The 24,602-nt window shown below is 44.8% G+C and overlaps 3 protein-coding genes across 5 annotated transcripts in view; 2 read left to right on the top strand and 1 right to left on the bottom strand.

Moving 5' to 3' along the window:
* The window catches only part of LOC119659260, a 189,463-nt gene that overhangs the window by 10,868 nt on the left and 153,993 nt on the right, over window positions 1–24,602 (top strand). For both annotated transcript variants that reach the window (XR_005250331.1, XR_005250330.1), the window contains exon 6: window positions 84–434. The gene's annotated coding sequence lies outside the window, so the exon portion shown is untranslated. The remainder of the gene's footprint in view (window positions 1–83; window positions 435–24,602) is intronic.
* LOC119659254 (RNA exonuclease 1 homolog) lies at window positions 4,050–10,030 on the bottom strand. Of its 2 annotated transcripts, XM_038067245.1 has the most exons (11): window positions 9,811–10,030; window positions 8,557–9,743; window positions 8,455–8,491; window positions 8,323–8,415; window positions 6,773–7,080; window positions 5,653–5,755; window positions 5,494–5,593; window positions 5,135–5,433; window positions 4,698–4,998; window positions 4,371–4,630; window positions 4,050–4,306 (listed from the first exon to the last, which is right to left on the bottom strand). In XM_038067245.1, the coding sequence occupies exons 1-11, from the start codon at window positions 9,908–9,910 to the stop codon at window positions 4,227–4,229; spliced, it is 2,868 nt and encodes a 955-aa protein (XP_037923173.1). In that variant the 5' UTR covers window positions 9,911–10,030; the 3' UTR covers window positions 4,050–4,226. The 2 variants fall into 2 exon arrangements, with proteins under 2 accessions (XP_037923173.1, XP_037923172.1); XM_038067244.1 differs by having other exon boundaries at window positions 8,323–8,491.
* Window positions 10,286–12,995, top strand: LOC119659255 (bromodomain-containing protein 8). Its single transcript, XM_038067246.1, has 2 exons — window positions 10,286–11,280; window positions 11,341–12,995. The coding sequence occupies exons 1-2, from the start codon at window positions 10,393–10,395 to the stop codon at window positions 12,937–12,939; spliced, it is 2,487 nt and encodes an 828-aa protein (XP_037923174.1). The 5' UTR covers window positions 10,286–10,392; the 3' UTR covers window positions 12,940–12,995.

The raw sequence follows: 24,602 nt of genomic DNA on the forward strand, positions 1-24,602 counted from the left end.
TGGTTATTTCTGTATATTTTGATTTCAGCTATTCCCTTCTGTGATTCCCCCATTCCTAACCTTTTTCCGACTTTCATTTCTAGTTGAACATCGATGTGAGATATCTAGAAACTATCTTTATCCAATAAGAGGGAATATAAATGTTTTACTAGCCAGCAATTTCGTGGACTAAAAAGTTGTTCAACAAAGGGCACTTACTCCGAATATTGCTCCCAACTATCTTCAAAAAATCCCAGTTTACAAGTAGTTACGCATTCTAATGAGAAAGTGGTGCGGGAAATAATTTAAAATTTAATCTTTCTTCGGGTGTCTTCCGTGATAATTTCGTAGTATTAGTTCGTAGTAGTTTAGTGTTGTGTTACCGCGGAACAAGTGTTTACGAGTGTCACGTACAACGGGGGAACATAAAGAAGAAAATGTTATATGGAGCTCAGGTAAGTCTTTTAAAAGTTTCTTTACAATAAGAAGTATTACTTTTTCGTCAATGGTATTAATTAGAGGATTACTTTTGGGGATGGCAAGGAATCAAGGTGTTTCCATCATTTATTGATCAACTTATTGCCTAATCAGAAAGAGTATTCTTAATTTCCTCGTGGTTTTGCAAGAAAGTTTCCTTACTGCATCGTTGGACTATTTTATTTACTTTTATTTGAATCGTTTAATTCCGTTCATTCAAGCTTTTATTTTTTAATTACCATTTTCATGGAGAAATCTTTCCCAACACATGACTTTTTTATTATTTATGTGGACCGTTGAAAAAAGGAAGACTGGATGTTAGTTTCGGTGGCAACCGAGGGCACTGTTAAAAAGGAAACCGCCCCGCGGCAACGATAAACAATCATTTCTATGTAAAAACCATTCATTAATTCAGAGAAATGCATGTTTTCGGATTGATTTCATGGATAAAGTCAGATTTCCGGATTTGAGATGCGGACTCAGATTTATTGTTTGCGCCAATTTTCGTCTTTAAATTCGTGCTGCTGGCGTAGCAGTGCTTCTCAGTTAATGTTTTATCATTTGCTCGTTGGTGGTCCAAGAAAGGATAGATTTTGAGGTAAAGCTATCGAGCCTGAAGAGGTTTTAGTCCTTTTTAAGAATATGATGGTTATCGCTACTCTTACAAGACTTGTTGGAAACTTGGCTGTTAAGGATGCAGTCATTGACAAACGAGGTTTTCATCGTGGCCAGAGTAGGTTAATACGTTTACGCACAAAGTGTTGGTTTCTCTCAACGATACGTCGTCGGACAGAGAACTAGCTTGGAAGCGTTTGATACATTACTTCGGGCTAGCCCTCCAGCTCTCCCGGCTTAGGTGGTCTTCATGTCAGGGAATTCTTCTACAAACAGGATGAGAGAGGATTAAGGGAATTGTTGCTTCACAGAAATTTTTGCCATCCGGTCCTTCCACCAGTCGAGCTCCCTCTTCTTCACTATAAGAAGATCCTCGAAAGTAATACGCAACAAGATTCCGTCTATCAGTGCTTTGTCTCTGACAAAGTTGCGTAAAGAGAGCTCCCCCATGTCTACGTAAAATTGTTGGCGAAACCTATCCCAATATCCACAATAGAAAAACGTCCACTGCAGAATAGAGAGTCAGGGGATCGTGACTTCCCAATTTTGTGCAGGTAGCACTGAAAACCTCCTGAAGTTGGTTAAGGAAGTAATGAATCTCACAATGCTTTCGATCTAGCCACGGATCTAAATTACCGATGAGCAACGCAGTCCATTTGCCTCTTGACTCAATTTCCCATTTGGTTTACATTGCTGAGCAACTCTTGCGCTTGCATATAGCACTTAGACAAATCGTTTACGATACACCCACTGCCAGAGACCTTAGAAGAATTAGAGAGTTTATATACTTCTGCCGGGATACCATCAGCTCTTGGCTCTTTCTTATTTTTCATAGTAAGGACTGCCTCTTTGAAAAAAGAAACGAAGAAAAACGTCCAGGCCCGAGGCAACTCAACATCAAGCTTTGCTTTTACTTATCGGGCTGCAGAGTCTCTTTCTAGCCAATCTGTACCATGCCAAGTGACGAAGCTTATAACAACTCTTCTGCAGGTCAGTAATTTCCGCCGTCCAACAATAGATCGAAGGATTGCTACAGCTGGGTGCCCTCCGGGGGATGGAAACTTCGCAGGCTGCCCTTATCCAGCTGCCACGTCACACGAGGTGCTCTTCAGCGCGAGTTTTAACGAATCTCACGATGTTCACCTTTGCACGTGTAGAGAGATTACTGGGCTGGTGCACGTCGACAAATAGTGTCAACCGCTTCGAACGCCCTTAATTGGTTGTTATTTACCGAGAAGTCTTCCAGAACTCGTCACTCGTCCATCAGCAGTGCCGGTGATTCCGACAAAAGTTACCTGAGGAATACTTCCTTCCCAGTCCGGGTTCCGACGCCATTTCCAAGATCCGTTTCCCTCTGGAGTCTGGGCGAGGCATGTGTCATTCGAGCGCCGCCCTGATATCGTCGTCACCCCATACCAGGATCCGCTGCTCTGTGTCTAAACCGGCGACCTTCAAAGCAAGTCTGCGTGTCGGAAGTCGGGAATAGTCTCATTGGGTGTTAGATAAATGCGCCTCTCCGGGAGGAATTCCGGCCAAAAAGTTAACTTTCTTGTTCATGGACGACGAGAAATATTTGTTGTCCGATAGCCGAGGTATGATCGTCCACTGAGTGAAATAGTTCCATGCCTGGATTACTTTCTGGCAGTGGGTAGAGGAAGGTGAGCTGAAGATAGCGGATTTCTCGAAAGTTTATTTAGTGTTCGTCATCTTTCTGGGCCGTAGTGATTGTCGACAAATGATTGGTGGTTTGTTGATTTATTTTTCAGAAAACTCAACTCTTGGCGACTGCGGTCTTATTGCTGTTCGTGCTCTTCTCTGCCTAGTTGTTCCCGCGCAATAACCTTGTAGCATTTTAAAAAAGGATGGCGATATCTTTAAGTTTTTTACCTAAGGTTTCGGACACATTATTATAAAGCAACATTACAGATTTTAATTGAAGCGCTCAACTACCACTAATTTGCTAGAGTTTACTAGCTTTGTTACGGGTCTATGAACAATAGAAAAGTTGTCCGTACAGTCTATACTGGTTTCTCTAAAGCCTTTGATTCCGTTGACTCTTCTCTAATTCTCAACAAATTCCGATCGTATGGGGTTCAATTGTCAATTGTTCTCTCCTGACTGCGATGCTACCTAAGTGGTACATTTCCTTCAATGATTCTGCTTTTTTTTCCTTATCTGAGTCTTGGGGCTCCACTCTTGGCTCATCCCTATTTTCGTTCTTCATAAATAACCTTCCGTCTTCTGTAGGTCGACGATCTAGCACTATTTTTCGTCGCTGATTCCCCTAGTGAACAAAGGAGCCTTCAATCAAGCTTAGATACGCTATCTCTTTCTCTGTGGTCCACTCAGAATATGTTAGGAATGAATGTAAATGTTGAAAACTTCCTCTCCCACACCCTTTGATGGACTGTCAATTGCTTCTGAGATAAGTGCCTGTGAATTATAGCGTTTGCATCGTTAGGTGGTTAGGTCGAGGTGCCTTTCGTGGAGATCTTGTGTTGTTTTGATTCTCCTGTGCCTAGAATAATCGCCTGCAGCTTGATCCTTTGGCTTCATCTAAAAATAAGGTTATGGCTGCATTGTAAATATTGGTCCTTGGGAAAATGCAATTATAGGTCGAACTGAAAGCATTCTTACCTGGGCTTTGGTGTATTTAAAGTTCAGTCAGTATGCAACAGGGCCGCTAAGAGACTTCGGAGAGGGCCCAGTCCCTGAGATCTATCCAAATTTCCGGCCTAACTAAAATCCTGGACTTAACCGTAGACAATCGTATAATTTTTTTCTACGTGTGGTTATTAGTGATAATGATTGATGGGGAAACCGCTCATTATCGAATAAGCACTACGCTTACCCGAAAATATTTCCCTGACTTCATTAGGTGCTTATCCACGGCCGAGCTTAACGTATATACTGCATCCAGTCTAGGGAACATAGGATGATCGAACCTAACCACTTGAATTAAATTCAAACACACAAAATTTCTCTTTAATATCCTCTTGACTTTTATTTTTTCAGGCAGTAAATAAAATTTGGACAGAACAGCAATAAACAAAGATGTGCAGATTATATATCCATTCCTCTCTCATATCTGTTTGTCGCGATATTTTTTTTCTATGTATTATTTTAAATGAACTGCCCAAAGTCCTTCGTCATCCTTACACTATTCGATTACGCAAATAGTACTTAACTAGCTGTATACATACTTCGGCATCCTCAGCACTGTCATGCCCATGTTCTGGATAGAAAAAAAAGCATAAGGGATTCCAAAGGATCATTGGAAGATTCTTCTGTAAACTTACCATTTTCCTGAATTATTCTCTTTAGATATTCAATACAAAGCGTTTTCAATGCTCTCTTTTTCGGGGGACCCATCTTATGTGGAAATAATACTGAAGTATCCACAACTAAACTGTGAATCAATTTCAACGCTTTTAAGTCCGACTCCAAACTATGCCCGATTAATATTGTCTTCGAATGAAACATAGAGAGTATGACGGCTTGAATATCCCGAAGGGTTCTTTTCTCATTTTTCAACATGGCTTCCGTTATGCCGGAATATCTGCAAGTGGAAGTTAGAGAGCGTAAAGAAGATGATACTCATTTAATGGCAGTGAGTGCAGGCTTACGTTGTGTTATAGTCTACTATCTTATTGTCAGGCTTAACTAAGGCATCGTAAACGGTTTTGGCATTCATATCTACCACTGTGACACGTGTCAACTCCATTCCAGCCGTGGTGTAACACATCTCACAATCCAGTGCGAAAATATCTTTACGCGTAGGTACAAAAGATTCGTCGTATTCAATAGTTTTGACGAAGCCTGTCAGATTGTCATAGTCGATATAGTCAGAAATGTGATAATCGGCATAGGTGCAGCCAGGGGTTCCAGCTGGTTGCTGACAGCAACGATGTAAATTATCTGCAAATCCTTGAAATAAAATTAAGAAGAGGAAAGCTTTAAACTGGGCTGGAAAACTTAGTCTAGAAAAGGTTCGGTTCAGAACTGTTGAGACAGGCGCAATGTTCTCCTTCCTACGCTCATAATAAAACGTTCAATCACTTACCTCTCCTATATCCTGTACTCTTTGGATGATAATTGCACTCATCCTTCGCTTCCTCGTCATATATTGATAAATCAAAGAGTTTTGAACATCGGCTACAATACCTTTCATTAGCATTGGGCGGTTTTACTTTAGTTCTTGTCTCCTTTATAATGGCTGTACCCGGCTTAGGACCGGGTCGCGGATACCCATTTTCTACTAATTGCTCTTCGGTCATACAGCACTCAGCCACTAGCTCATAGGCCTTGGTTCCCGGAAGCTTGTCTATAGGCTCATTTGATGTTGAAATTTCATCTACTTTTCTATAATTTTTGGAAAACTTGGTTAGAGACTCTTTCGTTAATGATCTCTGCAATACTCACTTCTTGTTGACACTCCAGGCATTACTTTGACCTAATTTGCCCGCAAGAATAACCTCGTGAGAAACTGTTTTATTCTTTTCGGTATTTATATTTCCAGCATCTGAAAGCGAGGAAGGATTTTGATGAAAATGATCTGAGGATGTACTGGGACAGACTCACCAATTGACTCTTTCCTTAACTTATTGATGGTCAGCAGGGCACTACTTTTATAAATGACGGGGGTACTGCATTTTTTGAATACTGCAAGTTCTTCAGTCTGCGCCTGAAAATATAAAGCAATGGATTTCAAGAAAAGTTCTTGGTGATCCTTTTTTTTGTTTCCGATTTGTGAACGCTTCTACCCAAGGTTTAATCTATGGGGGCTAGCACACTCATAAGGGACAGTGCCCAGTTGTCTGGTAATTTGAGATTGATAGAACGGTCTAATCGACAAAGGAAGGCTCTCAAAAACCTTACCAGAGATTCTACAGAATTGAAGACCACGTTGAACGAATAAAATTTGTTACACATTTTCGTTCGCGTAATACTTAAAAAAAGAAATAAATAAAAATATAGGTAAGAAGGAAACTAATTCACAAAATTTTACATATCCCGTGCCCCTCTGCTTAATAATTTTGACTGTTTTGATTCACTCGCGACGTTTGTTCTAATTTTCATGACGAAATTTCATGATATACATTTTGCTTGCTTAGATTTTCTCCGAGCAGATTTGACGTTGTTCGCTAGGATCCGAACTAAATATATTGCACGCGTTGGTTGAATTTCAGAGTTCTACGCGCTTATACTTTTGGCGGAAGATTCTTGCAGAAGAGGAAAAAAGCTCTGCTGCACGTAGTTTACTTCTGATGAGGTTTTCCCGGCAGTGCCAAGTATGCAAAGTGGTCGGTATGCAGACGGAAGCTCAGATTCGCCTTTCACTTCGATGATCAGCGCAAGCCCTCGTTGAATGCACAGAGCAATATCTTGGCCGAAACTGGAGCGCCATTTTGTATACCTCTGACGCCTTCTTGTCCTTCATAGAGAGGACTTTCTTTCCTGCTTGCCTTATTAGATCCTGATTTTTCAGCAAGGACAAGATAGGGTCTGCCTTATTTTCTTTTTTTGCTATAGATTTTGCCCCTATAGACGTACGAGACTGGATTTAATTCGCTTGAGCGAAGATGACCCATAGATTTCTTCGTTACATAATTAACAATATTTTTGCCACAACATCAACCAAAATTATTCTAAACTTGAACAAACGAACGTAAAAACAAAACAAACAAAAAACATCACTTACCCGCTCCCATGCATCCTCGCACGTTGGATAAATATTCAAACAATGTTTCACCATCATATTATAGTATTGCATCCTTAAATTATATGAAATTTTTGATGAATTCGCCTCTAGAACGGGCGGTGCTGGTTGAGATTGTTCGATGGCCTTAGAAGTAGTTGTAGGAATTGTTGTATTAATATGTGCAATGCGTCCCATTACTTTTGATGCAGTCTTACTGGGTGTGAGTTGTTTTTGTGCACGTAGTTCTTCGATTTTCTTTTTAGCACGTTCTATAGCGAGAACATTGGACGCAGGAGCGATGGAACGAACTAATGAAGAGGAAGAAAAATAAGGAAATTAATAAGGAAGATTTAAGTGGAGTTGTTGATTATAAACTATGCCATAACTATACAGCTACGATATAATAATATTAAAGTGATATTTAGAAACTGGGAAAGTCGAGCGTAATCACACGCTCCTTTGGCTCTCCTTATGATTGGGTTGCCTCCCCACGCAACACCCTCTCATTCATTGTATCTTGTATATACGCCCCCTATGATTGCCCTTTCACCTATATGAAGATTTGTTTGATGGATTGACTGAACTCCTTACTGTCAGTTTTCTTTTCTTCACTTCCTTGCTCTGTAGGGATTTTAACCATCCAATACTCAACTGAATTTGAATAACGTGTAAATCAGCTAAGTCCAACTCCCAAAAAAGGCAAAATGAACTACCGCACTGGTTAGAGGAGGAAATACCTTCGAACAAAACCTCTACAGACATCTAGGATTGTAGGGAAAAACTTGGGGCCCAGGATCGAATTTATGCGACTCTTTTCCACGCGGTTTCATAATGTAATTTTGACGATGTTTCTTGCCCCAATTGGGTGCGCTACTTCTCTCAATCGTCAATTTGATCCAGATTGAGTTGAGCTCTTTTTAGGTCGAGTTTTAGTTTAACGTCACGAGCCCATCGCTCTCTTGGGCGGATTTCATAGCTTCTTCTTCAGCTTTCATCTTGTTCAGAAGCAGGGTCGGTTTTGCCATTTTGCTCGTTCAAAGGACTGATCTGTGTGGAGTTGCGAAGCTTTAAAATCTCCATTCAGCGTATCAAACCATCGTTGTTTTGGCCGTATACCATCGAGCCCGATGCTTAGACTAATCTTGGGAAGTAAGTTTTCGCTAACGTGAATTAGATGACCTTTCCATCGAACACGCCCCTTTCGCAAATTTTCCTAAATCGATGCAACCACCCCTCATCTCATTTCGGATGAGATCATGGCGAGTTTCGCCACTAATCCAACGCAACAATTTCGTCTCCACTACTGCGAGGCATCGTCACCATCAGAACCATAGATAGCGACAGGGAGGACGAAACCGCGTAGGAAACTGTAAGTCCCGTATGAGTATCCATAAAAAGAACAAAGAGGAGTGGTGAGGGGCAATATTATTTAAGCTTCGAATTTTTCTGGAAAGTTTTCCCTAAATTAAAATGAAAAGCTACTTGCCCTGTCCCATCATGTCCATGTCTTACGTTAGTCTCCAGTTTTTGGGATTGCTGAAGTCACTCACCTGGAATTTTCGGCGGTTGGAGATAGTTCCTGGGAATAAGCGGCGTCAGATTGTTTTCTTCTTTCAGTTTTTCCTCTGCTCGTTCCCTCTCCTCGGCCGCCTTAAGAGCGGCGGCTGCAGCAGCTGCTTCTTGTTGTAATCGGACGATTTCTTGTCGACGATAGACCGACTGGAAACGATACCAAATTCTATATTCTTCGAAAAAGCCCAGAAAAGTGATGATAACCGGCTTACCTGCATGGCGTTCTGCACGTGATTTGTTTTCCTCACGACCGGCTGAATTAGAGGCTTCGCACCAGCTGATTTCTCATGCGCCAGCCACTTCTTCCGCTCCCTCGCATCTTCGTAGTTGCTCTCCTCAGGTTTGTGTGCCGATGCTGCTTCCTCGGCGGTTTGCTTCTCCTGGGAATTCGTCAGTCCTGTCTGTGAGGTGTATTCCTCGTAGATCATTTTGCACTGAGCTATGATGTCCTCTTCCTCCTCTTCGCTGGTGGTTTCGTAGGACACGGTGGGGGCGAGATTGCTGGTTTCAAGCTTGGCCTCTTTAGCCTTTCGCATGTCTGAAGACTTCTCGCGCGTTGAGGACCGTTCTTTCGATCGCGAGCGCTTTCTATGCGACGACGATGAGGATGATTTCGACTTTGATGTAGATGAACTCTTACTGGACGAGGATTTACGGGAGCTATCGGCGTGAGAGCTGGACTTTGTGGTGCTGCTTGAGTGTTTCGAGCGACTGCGGTGCGATGAGGACGACTTGCTTTTGTCTTTTTCTTTCTCTTTGTCACGGTCCCGGCTTCTGCTCGACTTGTCGCGGTCACGGGAGCTTTTGTGTTTCGAGGAAGATGAGTGCGACGAGGATTTGTGTCGCGATTTGTGACTAGACGAATGTGAACGGGAGGAGCTGTTGTGCCGCCGCTCCTTATCTTTCTCTACTTTTTTCGGTTCGTTGGGTTCACTTTTGTCCCCGTTTGTAATCTCCTCCGGAAGCGATTCTCTCCCATTTTCCGGCTCCTGGCGCACCTCCTCTGCTTCCGCGAATTCGTCAGTGTCCGCAGTGTGGTCCTCGCCGTCTGATATGGTGATGATGTCCTCCGAGACGGTATGCTTGGGAGATTCCGGCTCGTCCCGGATTGGGCTGGGAATTGCCTGGATATTTTCTCCTCCCGCGGAGTTTTGTTGTGAATCGGCCGCGGAATCTGGTTCGGTTTTTATTGCTAGAGAATTGGAGGGAATATAGACGGGTGCGCTGATGCTGTTGGAGGCGTAGTCGACCTTTGGTGGGGCGTCGTTGATCGCTGGCTTTGTGGGCACGTACTCCAGTTTCGATTTTTTCTTGACAGGCTCAGATAACGTGAGTAGCGTGGGTGCTGGCGCGGGTGAGGGAGTGTAACTAGCCGTTTTAGATTGCCCGGTGTCTTCATCTGGAACAGGAAATAGCAAAAAATTAGGATACAAGTCGATTGTAAATTGCAGGGTCATTGGCGGTACCTTTCCTCGCATGCTTGAAGTGGCAGTAGGGCCGCGTACAGCCATCAGACTCGTAGTACGGGCACGTGATCGCTTTGAAGAGTCCTGTAGACGGTAGCATTGTTTCTTTATGTTTTTATTCTTGATTTAGTGAGTTTATAATGTCACCGAGGTCCCCACTTTACGACATTCCTTGAAATTGTTTTCCTCTTCTGTACGTTCCGGCGCAATTGTCAAAAGTGCGCGAAAAGATATAAAGTGCGGCCCGGAAGGGCTGTCCATAGTGAGCAGCTTAGGAGACAATATCTTACGGAAGGAATGAACGCCGTGGTCATCAATGGGAAATCGTCATTCAATATGATTCCTCCTATATTAATGAAAGGTCGCCTTCAACTGTCGCGTCGTTTCTTATATTCTACAACAATATCTTAAACAACGTTTCGATGCCGCTGTAACCAAACTTCAACTGCTCGAAAAGAAACGTCAAAAATCTCACGTCTGCGCACCATCGACTGGCCCAATCACATCCCATAAGTGTCAAACAATCGCTCGTTTGCACAAAACCATATTAACATCATCCGCGAAAATTTTCAATTAAAAGTGATGACATCCGTTCAGGAACGACTGCAACTAAAAAGGATTGCCCTAGACAAATGGACTATACGTGAGCAACTATGCCTGGCGTCGGCGGTCTCCTGCAGCGGCGATCAGAACTGGATGTCGGTGAGTCGCTCGTTGAAAATGTTATGTGGGGCAAACCGTCCGGCCGATTGGTTTTCACAGAAGTCCTGTGCTGTCCAATACGGCGAACTCTTAGAAAACGTCGAGACCCCGAAACGGAAAAAACGCACAGCCAACGAGCGCGACAATCAGACGGCGGAGACCCCGACGGAGTCAATTCTACGGAAACTCACCCAGGAACGGATCAACGAACTGAAAAGTGTTATTCAAGCGGAGCAGGAGGAGTATACGAAGCTCAGGGAGGAGATCCTGTCCATCCAGGCGGGAGGAGTCGAGGAGGCACAGTTGCGTGAAATGTGGGCCCAGATCGAGCAGGAAATGGAACATAAACAAATCGAGAAGCAGAAGCACGAACAGTGGCTGAAGGAGCGGGAGGAGCGGAAGACAGAGCTGCAGAAGGCGTCGAGGGTGGGTTTGTTTTCAACAGCCACAACCACGGCGGGAACGGCGCAGTCCAAGCCGGCTCAGCTGAGTCTTATGGTGAAGTCGGAGGACGTAGAGACAGACGAAGGCAATTCCAAGCAGGGATCATCGCCACTGCTCACGTCATTGCTGAAGTCGCCAGCTACCACTCCGACTGCTTCCAACTCTCCAACCAACATCCGCGCCACCGCCCCAACCATCACCAACCTGCTCACCGGACACACAAACACCGTCATCTCGATGGGCGCCACAAGCACCAGCCAGAGCTTTCCGTTGATGCACAACCAACCCCTCACCGGCCCCGTGCCAACGGAAGCAACGCCACAAGTAAGCCTATCCGCACCATTGACCACCAACAAGTCTTTATCGAGACCACACCATTTTCAGGTGACACAAAGTCCTTCCCAAGCGGCCCCAACCCTCTCCATGTTATTAGAGAACAAAAACTCCAACAAGTCTTCCAGCGGCGCCGAACAGCCCGCAGACAACATTAAAAACGAACAAGAAACCAACGATCCGGAACCCATGGAGACTGAAGACGGCAGTTGCTCGCCGAACAAGGATGAGGAGCAGCAGCTCATGGAAGTCTTCAAAGGCCTCATCCCCGATAACATCGACGAGGACATCGAGGAGATCCTCACCAACAACAATGCCATCATCCTCAACCCCGAGCTCCTGGAAGAAGAGTCCATCCTGGAGAACGTGGATTCATTGATCGACGACCACGACGACATAAGCGACAAGGACAAAGCCATGGAGCCGCAGGAACAACCAAAACCCCTTTTGGAGAATTCAAAAAACATGTCAGATTCCATCAATACCTGTGAGTCGAAAGATCAGAGTAAGCAAGAAAAGAACGAGCTGCAGGACGCGAAAGCAAAACCCAAGATAGAGGACAGTTCCGGTGGAGGGTTTCAAGGTTCTATAGAACCAAAAAATGAGCCACAGGAGCTCAAATCGGATGCAAAACAACCAGAACCGGACTCTTCCGACCCAGTGAGCGACGACAACGATGTGCAAATCATTGAGACGACACCGCCCCTAACCTCGAACAGGGAAAAAACGAAAACCCCCTCGGACCTAACCGGCCGAAAGACTGACTCTGACAATAAACAACCCGAAATCGCCACAGACGTGGCAAAGGCAAGTCCTGAGAAAAAACGCGACAACTTCCAAGATCACTTTGAAAAGTCGATTCGCAACGAATCTCACGATCATGCCTCCCATATCATTGAAAACACGCACGAATCGCACTCCGAAAACCTCTCGGATCACACCACAACCATCACCATTATCGACACTGACGAGGACTCCACCATGGAGGTGATCAAGGAGGACAAAGTGGGCAAGGCGAAACGGGACTATTCACGCAAGAAACCGGAGCATGTGGAGCGCCGTCTCGACGATATGGATGAGATCCGTCTGAGCATTGGCTTGCGGAAGCTGAAGGATCGCGAGGGCTCAGAAAGTCCACTCGTCGATGACGAAACATCAGACTCGATCCCTCGTACGCGACGGCGCTACTCGTCGACTCCGAACATCGACAGCATCCCCAACTCGCCGGCGTCGAGTGACGACCGCGAGTACCGGGCATGGAAGAAATCAGTGCTTACGGTTTACAACAAGATCTGTAGCCACAAGTATGCGTCCTTGTTTCACAAGCAACTTCCGGAAGACTCGGCTCCTAATTACAAACAGATCATCCTGCGGCCCATGGACCTGCAAACAATCAAGCACAATATCGAGTCGGGCGTGATAAGGACAACGGCCGAGTTTCAGCGGGATGTGATGTTGATGTGCCAGAACGTGATGATGTACTACGGGAAGGAGAATAGTGGCTATGCCATGGCCAAGGAGATGATGGCCGATATGGGGATGGCCATTGAGAGTTTGGTGGAGAGCGCACGCAAGGAGGTGGATCATCGAAGCGGCAATAGCGCGAGCAGTCTGAAGAATCGGTCGAGGAAGAGCACGCGGTTGCCGTAGTAGTTTTTTTTCTGCTTTAGGATTAAGGTCAGTTCAATAAAGTTAGTTCGCATTTAGATCTGATTTTGATTTGAGGGCTGGAAGTGTTGGTGGGCATCGGTTTTGCTCGAGAGCCTTTCCTTACTTCGTTGATTAAAAAAATTGTTCTCGTTGGCACGGTTGCAAGGTGCCCAATTAGCGCTGTTTTGTTCCATTTTGATACCAAAAACTCCTAAGACCGAGACTGCTGTGATAAGAACAAAGATGCAGAGTCCAGGCGGCTCAGATCTTCAGAGCTAGCCCGTAGCATTCACGAAAGAAAGCAGCTCCCCCACCTTGCAGCTAGAGATCTCTCTGCCGTCCTCCAAGAATGGTTTACTTAGTATCCGTAGCCTGGCGCTAGCTAGATCCGAAGGCCTCAGGGTCTCTTCCACTTCTCCGCAGCTTCCGCAACGCGAATTGTAGGGTATGCTCAGCAGACTGCGACTGTTAAGTAGTGCCAGTAGTGACAGTAGTGACAGTCGCCAGCGGGACGCAGACTACTCGTCGAAGGGCAGCCAAGAGCGTAACCCGCCTTGTCAGTCCGTCAACCCGCTCATCCCCCTCTATGTTCCTATGACTGGGAACACGGAGGAGAGTGATCTTGAGCGAGCCGCTCAGACTTCAGCGCGTTTTTGCATTTTCCCACGAGGCTAGAGGATGTCGCCGCTGAGTACAAAACCTTCATGGTCGCTTAACTGTCCATCAGAATGGGTATATTAGGCTTGGGGTCCAGACCATGCCCATCCATCGAGAGACTTCCAGTATTTCTGCTTGGAATACATTGTGGAAACCAGGGAGACCGTACGACTCGGATACACTGTGCCTATCCGAGAAATCTCCCTCAACAACTCTATAGACCATTCTTGATCCGCCGTGAAGAATACTGTGTCAAAGCTTGGCAACGCGATGCTGGTCTTCCACTTTGCCCTGGTCGCATGTAGCGTAGTCCATGGGGAACACCCAGAGTTCCCGAAGTATTTCGTCTAGGGTGTTACTATGCCGGAGGAGGTGTAGGAGTACATTGAGAGCCAGGGCAGAGCCACAAAGCTCCAATATCACCAAGTCGTCGGCATACGCCCCAATATGGGTACAATGTCGTCCGCCACTATAAACCAGGGCATCGGAGAGATGTAGCTTGCCTCTGCTCACAGCTCTGGTTAAGTGTGCTCCTCACAGATCCGATTAGATTATCCTGGCTCTTAGCATGGATATTATCCAATGCGTAAGATACGCCTCTAATTACATCGTGGAGAGCGGTTTCTGTGGATTTGGCTTTGAGGTAGGCGTACTGGGACTTCCAGAAAGGCGTTCTTCTCATAATCGACCTTAAGTGGATGTCCAGGACGCGCTCTAGAGTTTCCACATGAAAGAGGTGAGGCTGATTGGTCGAAAATCCTTCGCGGACTCATGGTTACTCCTGTCCGCTTTCGGGATGAAAACCACTCGTGCGTCTTCAAGACCGTGGCACGTATCCCAAAGAGATACAGCTCCGGTAAATCTCGACAAGCCACAGCATAACCGTTTCTTGTTGCTTCTGTAGCATGATTGGCATTATGCCACCTAGGACTGGAGATTTATATGCGGAGAAGCTGTTTATAGCCCAGCCGATTTTATTCTTGGTAATTACTGATTTAATAGTCTCGTACGACTGGAGCTGCACGACCTCCACGTAAGGCTCTGACAGTCCTCCGCGTCGTCGGAGAAGTGCGTCTGAACCAGCAGCTCCAAGGTTTCACCAGAAAATTCTGTCCAGCAATCTACTGACTTTTTAGGAAAGCATGGGCTCCTATGTTCCTTGGACAGAATCTGCTGGTTTCAACGTTCTGACAATAATTCAACCACGACCGCCTTTTGGCCCATTTGATGGGCGCCTTGTACTTCTTCTTCCTTGTGTGGCTACCAATATTTGTGCCTGTGGCAGATGTTGCGTCTGTTTACTGAACAGATCTTCATCCCACCACGGTGGCAATGTCTTCTTGATTTATTTAGCAGGGTATGAAACTTTGAAGGCGGTTTCGAATGCATTTTCTAGAACTCCGACCCTTGACTCCAGTCCGTCTGTCATGCCAATGCTATCAATTTGCACATGGACTGTGTGTTGTTGATAACTTTACCAAACTTCCCCTAGTCGATCCTCCAGGGAGCTCTCAAAGGTTTGAGTATCTCTGACGTGAGATCTAAACTGAAAAGTATCAAAACTGTGATGTGATCAGACACTCCGAATTGCCCCAAAGCGTATGCCTTGCATTGACGTCGCACCCTATCAACAGGTTCGTCTTCTTTCCTGCCATGGTGGACTGAAATATTGCGAGAAAATTTGCACTTTCTCCGTTCCCGCCTGTTTCAGTTTGACCTGACGTTTGACCTAGGTCGCTGGAACTCAGGTCCAGACACAGAATAGCGAACTGGCTCTTCCTGTCGAGAATATATGTTTTAGGTCTGTTTCGATCAGCGTCTCTTGTGCTGTGCAATAAATTATAATATTTGCTTTGGATCCCTTTGATGATTTAGTCGCCTCCGATCCAGGGCTCCTGTACTAGTGCGACGTCGATCCAGCAGACCAGCAGATTAGCTGAGGCTTACTTTGAGTGCTGCAGATTTATTTGCTCTACCCTCAGCATGATTTGCTCGCGTAGGGGGTTCGTCAGACCCCTTGGTGTCGTCAATTTCGCGAAGCGGACGACGTTCACCTCTCCGTCCCTGACTCCGAACCGCACTTTGTAGTTTACTTTTTCCAGCGTCTCTAAGCACTCTCCGCTTGTACGAAGCCGAGATTGTTAGCTATTTGCCTGGGGTTCCTCCTTTTTGATAACTATCGAGTCGTCCATGCGAATCTTGGGGTTTTGAACGCGCATAGACTGGACGAGCTTGTCCTTATTCATGCGAATCTTCGGCAACCAGATGCGAGCGATGGGTCTCCTGGGGACCTCGTCGTAGGAGATGACTTTGAGTTTTACGCTCTCCCAGGCTCCGCTGATCTTAGCAACTCACGAACCGAGGAAGTCAGTGGAAAACCGCACTTCGCTCGTTGGACTTCGCTCGTTGCTACTTACTTGTCGGCAGAGGTTGCTTAACGTCAGAGCCCTTGCACACTCTGCTCCGCGTGTGTTTTTGTTCGATCTTGTCTTGAGATCAATTGAAGTACTATAGTTGGCATTCGTTACAGCGAGCTCAACCGCAGAGTATTTCAAGCAGGAAATCACTAATCCGTGTGCCGGCTTGCTTCGTGAGGTCCCTGCCGCTGGCATCGACTGTACTGTCTTTGACGGCGACTGTCTCCTAGCTGGATGCAGGCACCTCGTCCTGCGATAATATATGTGTGTTTTTTTCGTGTTTCTTATTTGAGTCCATGTTTTGGTTCCACGAGTAGTTCGGGAAGAATATCCTCCTTGGCTAGCCCGGCCACCAGGGTAAGGGTCTTGTTTGGAACTGAAGGTGTCCGAGTTATTCAGAGTTCGTTTACTAGCTCCCCATTGGCCACGCAGCCCTCGGCGTATGCTATTCCACCGTCGCTTGAGATCCTGCTAGCACCTTCTCCAGTGCAAGGAGGGGTTGTTACTTTGGCTCGTCTCTCTGCCACACCTGCTTGCCCCTAACACATGAGCAGCATACAAATAGGCCCTAGTCAGTTGGATGAGGCTACTCCCAGCCCGGCCCTATACACTCTTGACCCGTCCGAAGACGGTTTGCGGCGGTTATCACGGGGAGGTCTGCAGTATAATCAGACCCGGCCGCGCAGATGAAAAGAAGGCATTGCAAAAACTGGACTCAGTTGGCGCTAACGTTCGTTTTTTCACCATAGATTTAAACCAATTAAAAAAGACAACTAACGGTTTCGTCCAAGATAGGGACAACTAATCTATTGTTGCCTCACCTCTACCCTCGGACCAGCGTGTCCGAAAGTGGCAACAGGTGGAAGTCGCTCCTTATGCATATCTAGGAGTGTAAAACTGATGAAATCTGGCACCTACTTCAGATAAGGTATCTCCGAGAGGTTTTATCGAATTTGTCAGAGATAGAAATAAAAGCCCAACGTAATCCTTAACAAACAATTTATTGAAATCTGGTAAGCAATCGAGATAAACGGTGCGGAAAAAGCATCTCCATTTGAACCCAAATCCTCATTCTAAATCCTGGCACAAGAATCTCAATCATCATTTTCCACTAATCCTTATTATTAACAAATACCATACTTACTTATCCGCGTATTTTTGCACTTATTACCGACTCTCCGCACAAAAGCCAACACACGAGCCACTGATTTCAGGAGAATCTGAGCCAATTTCAACTTCTAAGAAAAATAAAAAATTACCATCACGTCCATTTCATTCATTACCCCGTCTTTGAGTTATTATCCTGCAGCTTAAGACCCACCTAGCAAGCACTCCAATAGTTGCAAGCCACCATACGTTTTTGGGACTGGCCTGGCCTCCGCTAGTCGAGCCGTAACGTTGGCGTTAGCATGGGATGTTCTACGTGAGTATTTTATTTCTGTTTAAAAGGATCGTTTTCATGTTGGAATGCTTAGATTCGAAGGTTGGCCAGGAAGTGAGGATGAAGAATATTTTCAGGACCGATACCTACTCTATTTCTGATTCGGGAAAAATATCCTGTTTTGTTGGAAACAAATTCTGAAGTCATCAGGACCATCATAAAGAAATATAATCGGTTTGATGTCAGATCAATATTTTCATAAAAGGACCTTATGTTGGGTAGGAGGTTTGAGGGATGTTTTCAGTCTATTTGTGGAATGCCGGGGGATGGTGGGTGATGCCTCTAGCATACTGTATTCAACCAGGATTTAGGTAGCTTTGAAGCGTTGGCTTTGCTATCTTTGATTTCATTGGGAAATTATAAATACAGTTCGTTGGAATATGAATTTGAATGAGGCGCATTTGGTGACTATGGTGAGTCAGCAAAGAAGAAAGAAAGGAGTCCTTGAAATATTGGACGAATTTGATGGACCTTGATATCAGGATTTGGAGTTTCATTGTACCTGTTTTTTGTATGCTTTCCAGACCTCTTGGGCTGTGTGCAGGTACCAAATTTTCCATTCAGAAGGGTCCCTTTGTGCAGATAAGATTGTGCCCCTTAGATGCGTGTCGTTATTCACAAGGACGCTGAGGATGGAATTTTCAGGAAAAATTTCCAGAAAGTTAGCCAATAGTACCTACCTCCCTCCCTGAAACCCCTTTCAGGGTTCCAGGTCGTCGGTATCACATAACCATAGTGCCTTAGCATTGCGAGATTTAGTTACGACACCACGTCTTATGTTAAAGGCATACAGGAGATAGAGGGATTGAATTCAGGGCCTTGATGCGACTTTTGCTGTTGATATCAAATGCAAGTTTTTAGGGCAAATAGAAAAAAAATTACCGTGGGAGGTAGATATAAGGGCTATCAGGATGTTATGATTGAATACAAGGACATTTCTAATGCCACCATTGCAAAATCTACTTTTTGATAGCGTTGCGGCCCAAGTTCTTTGAGACCGTGTTTTTCATTACGTTAAAGTTAGCCTTCTTTTTAGGCGATTACTCTGCGTTCCTCCTTCGAATATCCTTGTTTTCGGTATTTGTTGGATGTACTTTACGTATTGCGTAGCATTGCTCGTCAGGACTTGGGAAAGGAACCAATGCTATACGGATAGCAGGAGTCAGTGGTACATAAGACCTACGGCAGAGCATAGAGTGCAACCATCAGTTTGGATTGGGTTATTTGTAGGTTTAGGAAGGTGGTACAACTTAAGCAGATGTGCATTTGTCATATAGCGACGGCATGTATAGCGATTGATAGGTCCAAGTACTGCAGGGGGACTATATCAAGGAATGCAAAGCCACCCCAAACTGTATGCTATGCAGGACGAAGAGTGTGGTCCTTTGGGATATTTCGAGCAGTAGCAGATAATGGGGGTACGGGAGAATTCTTAACAGAAATCGGGCCTCTTAATGGACGCTGTACGCACAGTGACCACAGAACAATCTGTATGCATATCAAAGGTGAGTTGAGAAGTGAAAAGAGATTTTAGAAAACGCCACACAATTTACCCGGTTGGACTTCGAAGGGTTTTAGAAAGGTATGTTTTTGAGGCCTTCGAGATCGATTTATAACTGGACTGCATTGTGGGGGAGTATGTGGGAGAAGAGGGTCTGTCCGGTAGAAAGCCAAAAACTGGTATTGTGTGGTCCACACTTAATAAACCACTAGGAAACCCAGTACTATATTGCCCTGTTTTCTGGAAAACAATAGAAAAGGTTATTTTCAGCACCTCTCTAGACAATATGAGTTTCGGTGGACAAATCCAATACCTTTAGTGGTGGAGTTTGACAGATTCTGGTGCTTCGAAAAGGGTTGCCAAATTTTTTACGCTTCCATAATCTCGATTTCCTCTTCTCGCTGCAACAACTCCGTGCGCTTTTTACGCACCTGTTGTAACTTTGGTGAATAGGTGTTCGAAATGATCCCGTCTTTTTGACTTTTTACGTTGGAGTGGATTTGTTACCCCGATACATTCTTTCAGCAAATCGTAGGAAGGCCAGTCATTGTGAAAATGACTTGGCTTTGATCTTGGCCGATTTGTGGGTTGACTTCGGGATTGTGATTTAAAGTGACTCTGCAATTTGGCTTCAATTTTGTCAAATTGGGTAATTACTTGCCCCAGTGCACCTCACGGTATTCGACGAGCTTGTTGGTTTTGCTGCTCTGGTGCTATTGCTGAACTAGTGGCCCTAACTTAACTTTCTTGGTGCTAATTCTGTTAGAAACTTTTGAAATGATCAACACTATGATCAGCGAATTAGGGGCTCGTAGGTTAGTTTCTCGTGCTTTAAACATTCGTTGTTTTGCCAGAGTTTTTAACTTTATCAGTGGGTTTCTTTTTGGAGTAGGGTAGGCGAATGCATTTACGCATAGAGTGTTGGAATGCCGCAATGGTAGTTCGTTGGACTACCAACTTAACACCTCCCCGTCATCAGGCATCTAGCCTGAAACCGATTGACACATTACTCCGGGCTGGTCCTTCCCTATCTCTTGGCTTAGGGAGCCTTCAAGTCAGGGATTTTTTTTCGCCAACTGGAGGGGAGAGAACGTAGGAAGTTGCTAGTTCAAGGAACCCCTTGCCATTTGATCCCTCCACCGGTCGAGCTCATTTTGGCAAGAGATTTACCACTCAATAAAAGTGCGTTAAAGTTCTTCACGGGCGACTATCTCTCTTAAATCTTTGTTCTTGTGGTGGTAAGTGCCTTTACGTTACTGAGCAAGGAGGGCAATGGGAATCACTCCCACAATCATCAGCATAATGCGATAGGCGACGACATTTGCAATGTACTCCGTGTCTGCACTTGGCCAAATTGCTTACAATACATCTCCTTGCAAAGGGGGGGGGGGCAGAATAGACCGCGTAGGGCCGCGATATTCGCTATTAGCGGATTTAAGGCCGGACTCCAGGTGCAGCATTATCCGCTGCTGCTTTGATCGAGAAGCTCATCTTCGAGTTGACCATTAATCTAAGGAATTAAACCGCTGGTTTTGACTCTCATGAGTCAACTCATCGATCGATATGGGACGCAGGGGTTCTCTTTCTGGTCAAGACGACAATTACAGTTTTTATCAGCGCACGGATGAAACAATGAGCAGTCATCCGTCACATCAATATGGCAAGTCTGCTTTGCGCAACGTCTTTAGAGTCTTGAAGTGTTCCAGAGGTTCGGCTCTAAGATGGATGGAACGTGATCTCCATCCTCCTCTGGCCCGCTAGCGTCTGATAGAACAGAGAGCGGTCTCTCAGATAATCTTCAATATCCGCAGGAGATAGCTCCATTTGAATGCATCTTTGACATCAACAGAGAGGATATGAGGAGCACTATTCGCCGAGATCAACTCATCACCTTCCAGTGATAAGGAAAAATGTCTTCTCTCCTTCAGGTAAGCGTTGAACATCCCGAGGACGAGCTCTGGTGGTTGGTGGAACACCAGTTTGTAAACTTCCCCCGGGATATCATCATCACCTGGCGTCTTTTTATTTTTCATGATGAGAACTGTCTCTTTGAGCTCTTCTATGGTGAAAACGGAGCAGCCCTCGACACCTTCCGTGCTGTTGACATCAATCCGTATGCGATCTCTGGGGAACAATGCCCTTCATCAGGGGGTTATAAGTGGTTTCTTTGCTTCAACGAGGTTGGAGTGCCATGCAGTCGCCAACGTCCAATCGGGGTTACCAAAACTCTGAGGGGATGGTCGCTTAGTAAATATCAAAGCGTAGATTGCCAACTCCAGTGGAACTGAAACACAGGGAGCCAGGTGGAGCAGTTCCCACAACACACTTTGGATCACTTTTCAACCATTCTCCTTTCCGAGCCCGGCGCTTGGGAGTTCCGTCTTGTTGTAAGGAGTATCGATACCATACCTGCGGTAGGATATTCCAGGACACCTTTCCAACCCCTACACACAACAAGCCTAAATTGCACCCAAGCACGTATGCATTTTATTACAGAGCAAGCAATGTAGGTTTACTGTAAAAAGTTCATGCTCGCAAAAGCTCGTGCAATAAGATTTCATTTTAGCACGAACCTCTCCAAGTAGATGTCAGGTCCTTGGAGCCACAAATTTCAATAGCTTGACCACTTAATTAGACCTAAACTTAAAATTGAAATGGATTTCAGTCATGAAGCCGCGTCGTGTCAGTGTGGGCGGCTGAACTTCCAACTCTCAAACAGACAATTCGATGCGTGCAAAAGACCGAGACACAGGAAACTTTCTCAATCAAAAGGGAACTCATTACCGCCACCCATCGTCAAGGACTACCACAAATGAATGTGAATTGTTCGAAGCTTCGAACCTCAACTCGTCCCGCGAACGTGTCTCATTTGAATATTTAAATCAATTATGTCCGTGAAATAGCATTCCGCCAGGAAAACACGAATGCCATGCCCTCGCTATCAATTCGTCTTAATTTAATATCCTTTTCCAGGAGAACAGCAACGTAGACTAAACAAAATTCTAATTTTAACGAGCGACTGCTCAAAGTTTAGAGAATAAATTATAAACTTCAATCGCAGGACATGCAACTTCAATGGGGAAGTTTCGAGGGCTTTAATATTTTCACTGAGAGGATTATTGATGTAAACAAGGATTTTATCGCTTTTGTCATTGGAGTTTATCGGGCCGCATGACGAATGTAATTTGGGATCGTTGCTTTCACAAGTAATCAATCGCTAAATGGCATATTAAATCTCAATGACGCTGCCGGGAAGCTTTCCCAGCGGGATTACGTGCGCCTTATCACTGGGATAACTGACTGGAGGACTGGATCAAGGAGCACAACGGAGAGCCGGCTGTCCTTGTTAATCAGCTGCAGAAGTTTTTAATACCTTTTAAATAATAACAATTAATAACACAACTAAGCCGGTGAATTTAGTGAAGTTCGGGGTAAGTTTCAGTAATCCCTTCTGCGGACGACCGGGAGCAAAGGACTCATCCTGCTGGTGCCTGGGACGAGCTACTCCGCGTTGAAATTTGAATTCCGTTCTCGCCAATGCCATTACGTCCCATTATCTCCCTCCGAAAGCTGGCATCCTTCTCTTAGCAGAAAGGTCAACAATAACTGTGAACAAACTCCTTTTCTGTTATTTTCTGAGAAAGTAAAGAACGAGCGAAACAACTTGGAAATTATTGAACAAGGGACGAATCCAAAAGCTGCAATTGTTATTAGTGAGCAGTAACATAAAGCAATAAAGGACTGACGATATTTTTCTTTAAAAAAAAGTTGGAAACTGTAATTGACTCCGTTGCTGAGTAGTCTAATAAAATTTTCTTGTTCTGGAAAGTTCCTTTTTTCCGATCCCGACGAAGACATCATGGCATGTAAACTGCAAGAACTCGTACAGTTTTTTGTCAACTCCCGTCCTTGGTCGTTCCTAGTCTCTGCCCATTTCTGGCCCCTATTACTCACCCCCTCTCATATCTAATACTTCATCCAAGTTGGACACTTCTGCAGTGTGGAGCAATGGTTGGAAACTTAACCTCTCCTGCGTGACATTAAGACAAACTTGAAACTTGTTCACATCTCGTACAATAAGGCATTGAGTCTCAATTCGTTTTGCGCTCTTTCTTGGAAAGTTTTACAAATATCCAAGAGCCATTCCCTCGAAGCCATGCCAATGTTATAGCTGTTCGCCACTTTCCATTCCATTCTGCTTCTATCATTTCTAGCTGCCATTTTGCTAATGTTTTCCCATCGCCATCGTGTCATCGTCATCGTCATCGCTCCCGTTTGTCTTATTTTTTCTCGACCCTTGTTCCAATAATGCACACAATATTATTTTCTAAGGGTGAATAATGTCATTTGGAGGACGATGGGAGGAATACTGGGAAAAAACAACCATGCAGATATGCCGAAGAAAGCGCACCCGGGAAAAAAAGACCCAAGCCTGACTTATAATGTTCAGAGAAACGTTTATGGGGGATGCTAATGGCCTTTATAAGGTTTTAATAAAGAAAATGGAACCCTGAGCTGGAGAGACTTCAGCACTAAAGTGTTTACTTAACCTTAGCGCAATTTTGTGCAAATTGTAAGAATATTCATGATAGGAGCGTCAGCAAGGGGAGTACCAGCAGCGGCAACTCGGGGTTCCCAGGGAACATAAGGCAAAGGTACCAACCACCAGACTGTCTTTTCGTTCTGCTAGAAATGCAGTGAATCAATGGAAATTGTTTCACAAACTATGAAGGGATGCCGGAATAGAGCGCTGAACTTTATATTAACATCAAGACCAATTCCGAAGGAATGCATTCACTCAGTAATTTTATGCAGCCATGAGCTCCTTGAAAATCATGAACTGAAGACATTTCCAAAATGAGTGGCTCGCATTGGGTGTCGCTCACCCCCAACATGCATAAAATGGATTTCAATTACAAGAACGTTTCAGGAGCTGTGTATCCTTAAAAAGAACAACCATTCCCTAGATCCGTTTGCCATCTTCTTCTCCAGCAATTATGGCAATAGATTTCCTGAGATGGCTAAGTGTTAATGAACGTTATTTTAGATTTTCATTAAAATGTACTACATCGTCAGGAAGGATAAGAGCTGCCGGAACGGATATTCCAGGGCGGGGATGGAATGGTGTTGATTGATACTAAATGTGCTTTGCTGTTTCTCGGAGGATATTATTTGGAAAGAAAATCTGCAGTTTGATCAGTTGTAAGGATGGGGCTGGCGCAAAAATACATCTTGTACATGTGAAGGATAATGGGGCTGGATGAATCTAAACCGGATGTAGCCCGCTTTGGGAGTTTGGATTTGATAATTCCTACTTCGGCGGCGAAGGTTCTGAGGTATACGTTACCAAGGTTTGGTTTGTCCTTGATGTCTCCACGGTTGAATAGACAATCTTAAGTTTCATATCGTCTAGTTTTCCTGCTGAAACTTTGGTTGGACAGACCTCTCCGCAACCAAAAAATCTGGTACATGGAGGGACTATCAAATGGAAGAAATTTGCATACGTAGGGAGTTCAGCATTGATATTCCATTAGCAGCTGGAATCCTTCAATATACACAAGGATACTTTGTCGAAGGATTCGGCATAGCCAGTCAGGTTTCCATTGATTAAAAGGTCCTGGTCGAATTAAGTGCCAGTAGCGTAGGA

The sequence above is a fragment of the Hermetia illucens genome, chromosome 6 (genome assembly GCF_905115235.1).
Source record: "Hermetia illucens chromosome 6, iHerIll2.2.curated.20191125, whole genome shotgun sequence".
NCBI lineage: Eukaryota > Metazoa > Arthropoda > Insecta > Diptera > Stratiomyidae > Hermetia > Hermetia illucens.

Coding starts and splice junctions, on each gene's coding strand:
- LOC119659254 (XM_038067244.1), bottom strand. CDS start 9,910: ATGCTACCGTCTACAGGACTCTTCAAAGCGATCACGTGCCCGTACTAC. Junction 9,744..9,810: donor CTTCAAGCATGCGAGGAAAG/GTACCGCCAATG, acceptor TTCCTGTTCCAG/ATGAAGACACCGGGCAATCT. Junction 4,307..4,370: donor GAGAATAATTCAGGAAAATG/GTAAGTTTACAG, acceptor TTTTCTATCCAG/AACATGGGCATGACAGTGCT.
- LOC119659255 (XM_038067246.1), top strand. CDS start 10,393: ATGACATCCGTTCAGGAACGACTGCAACTAAAAAGGATTGCCCTAGAC. Junction 11,281..11,340: donor CAACGGAAGCAACGCCACAA/GTAAGCCTATCC, acceptor CACCATTTTCAG/GTGACACAAAGTCCTTCCCA.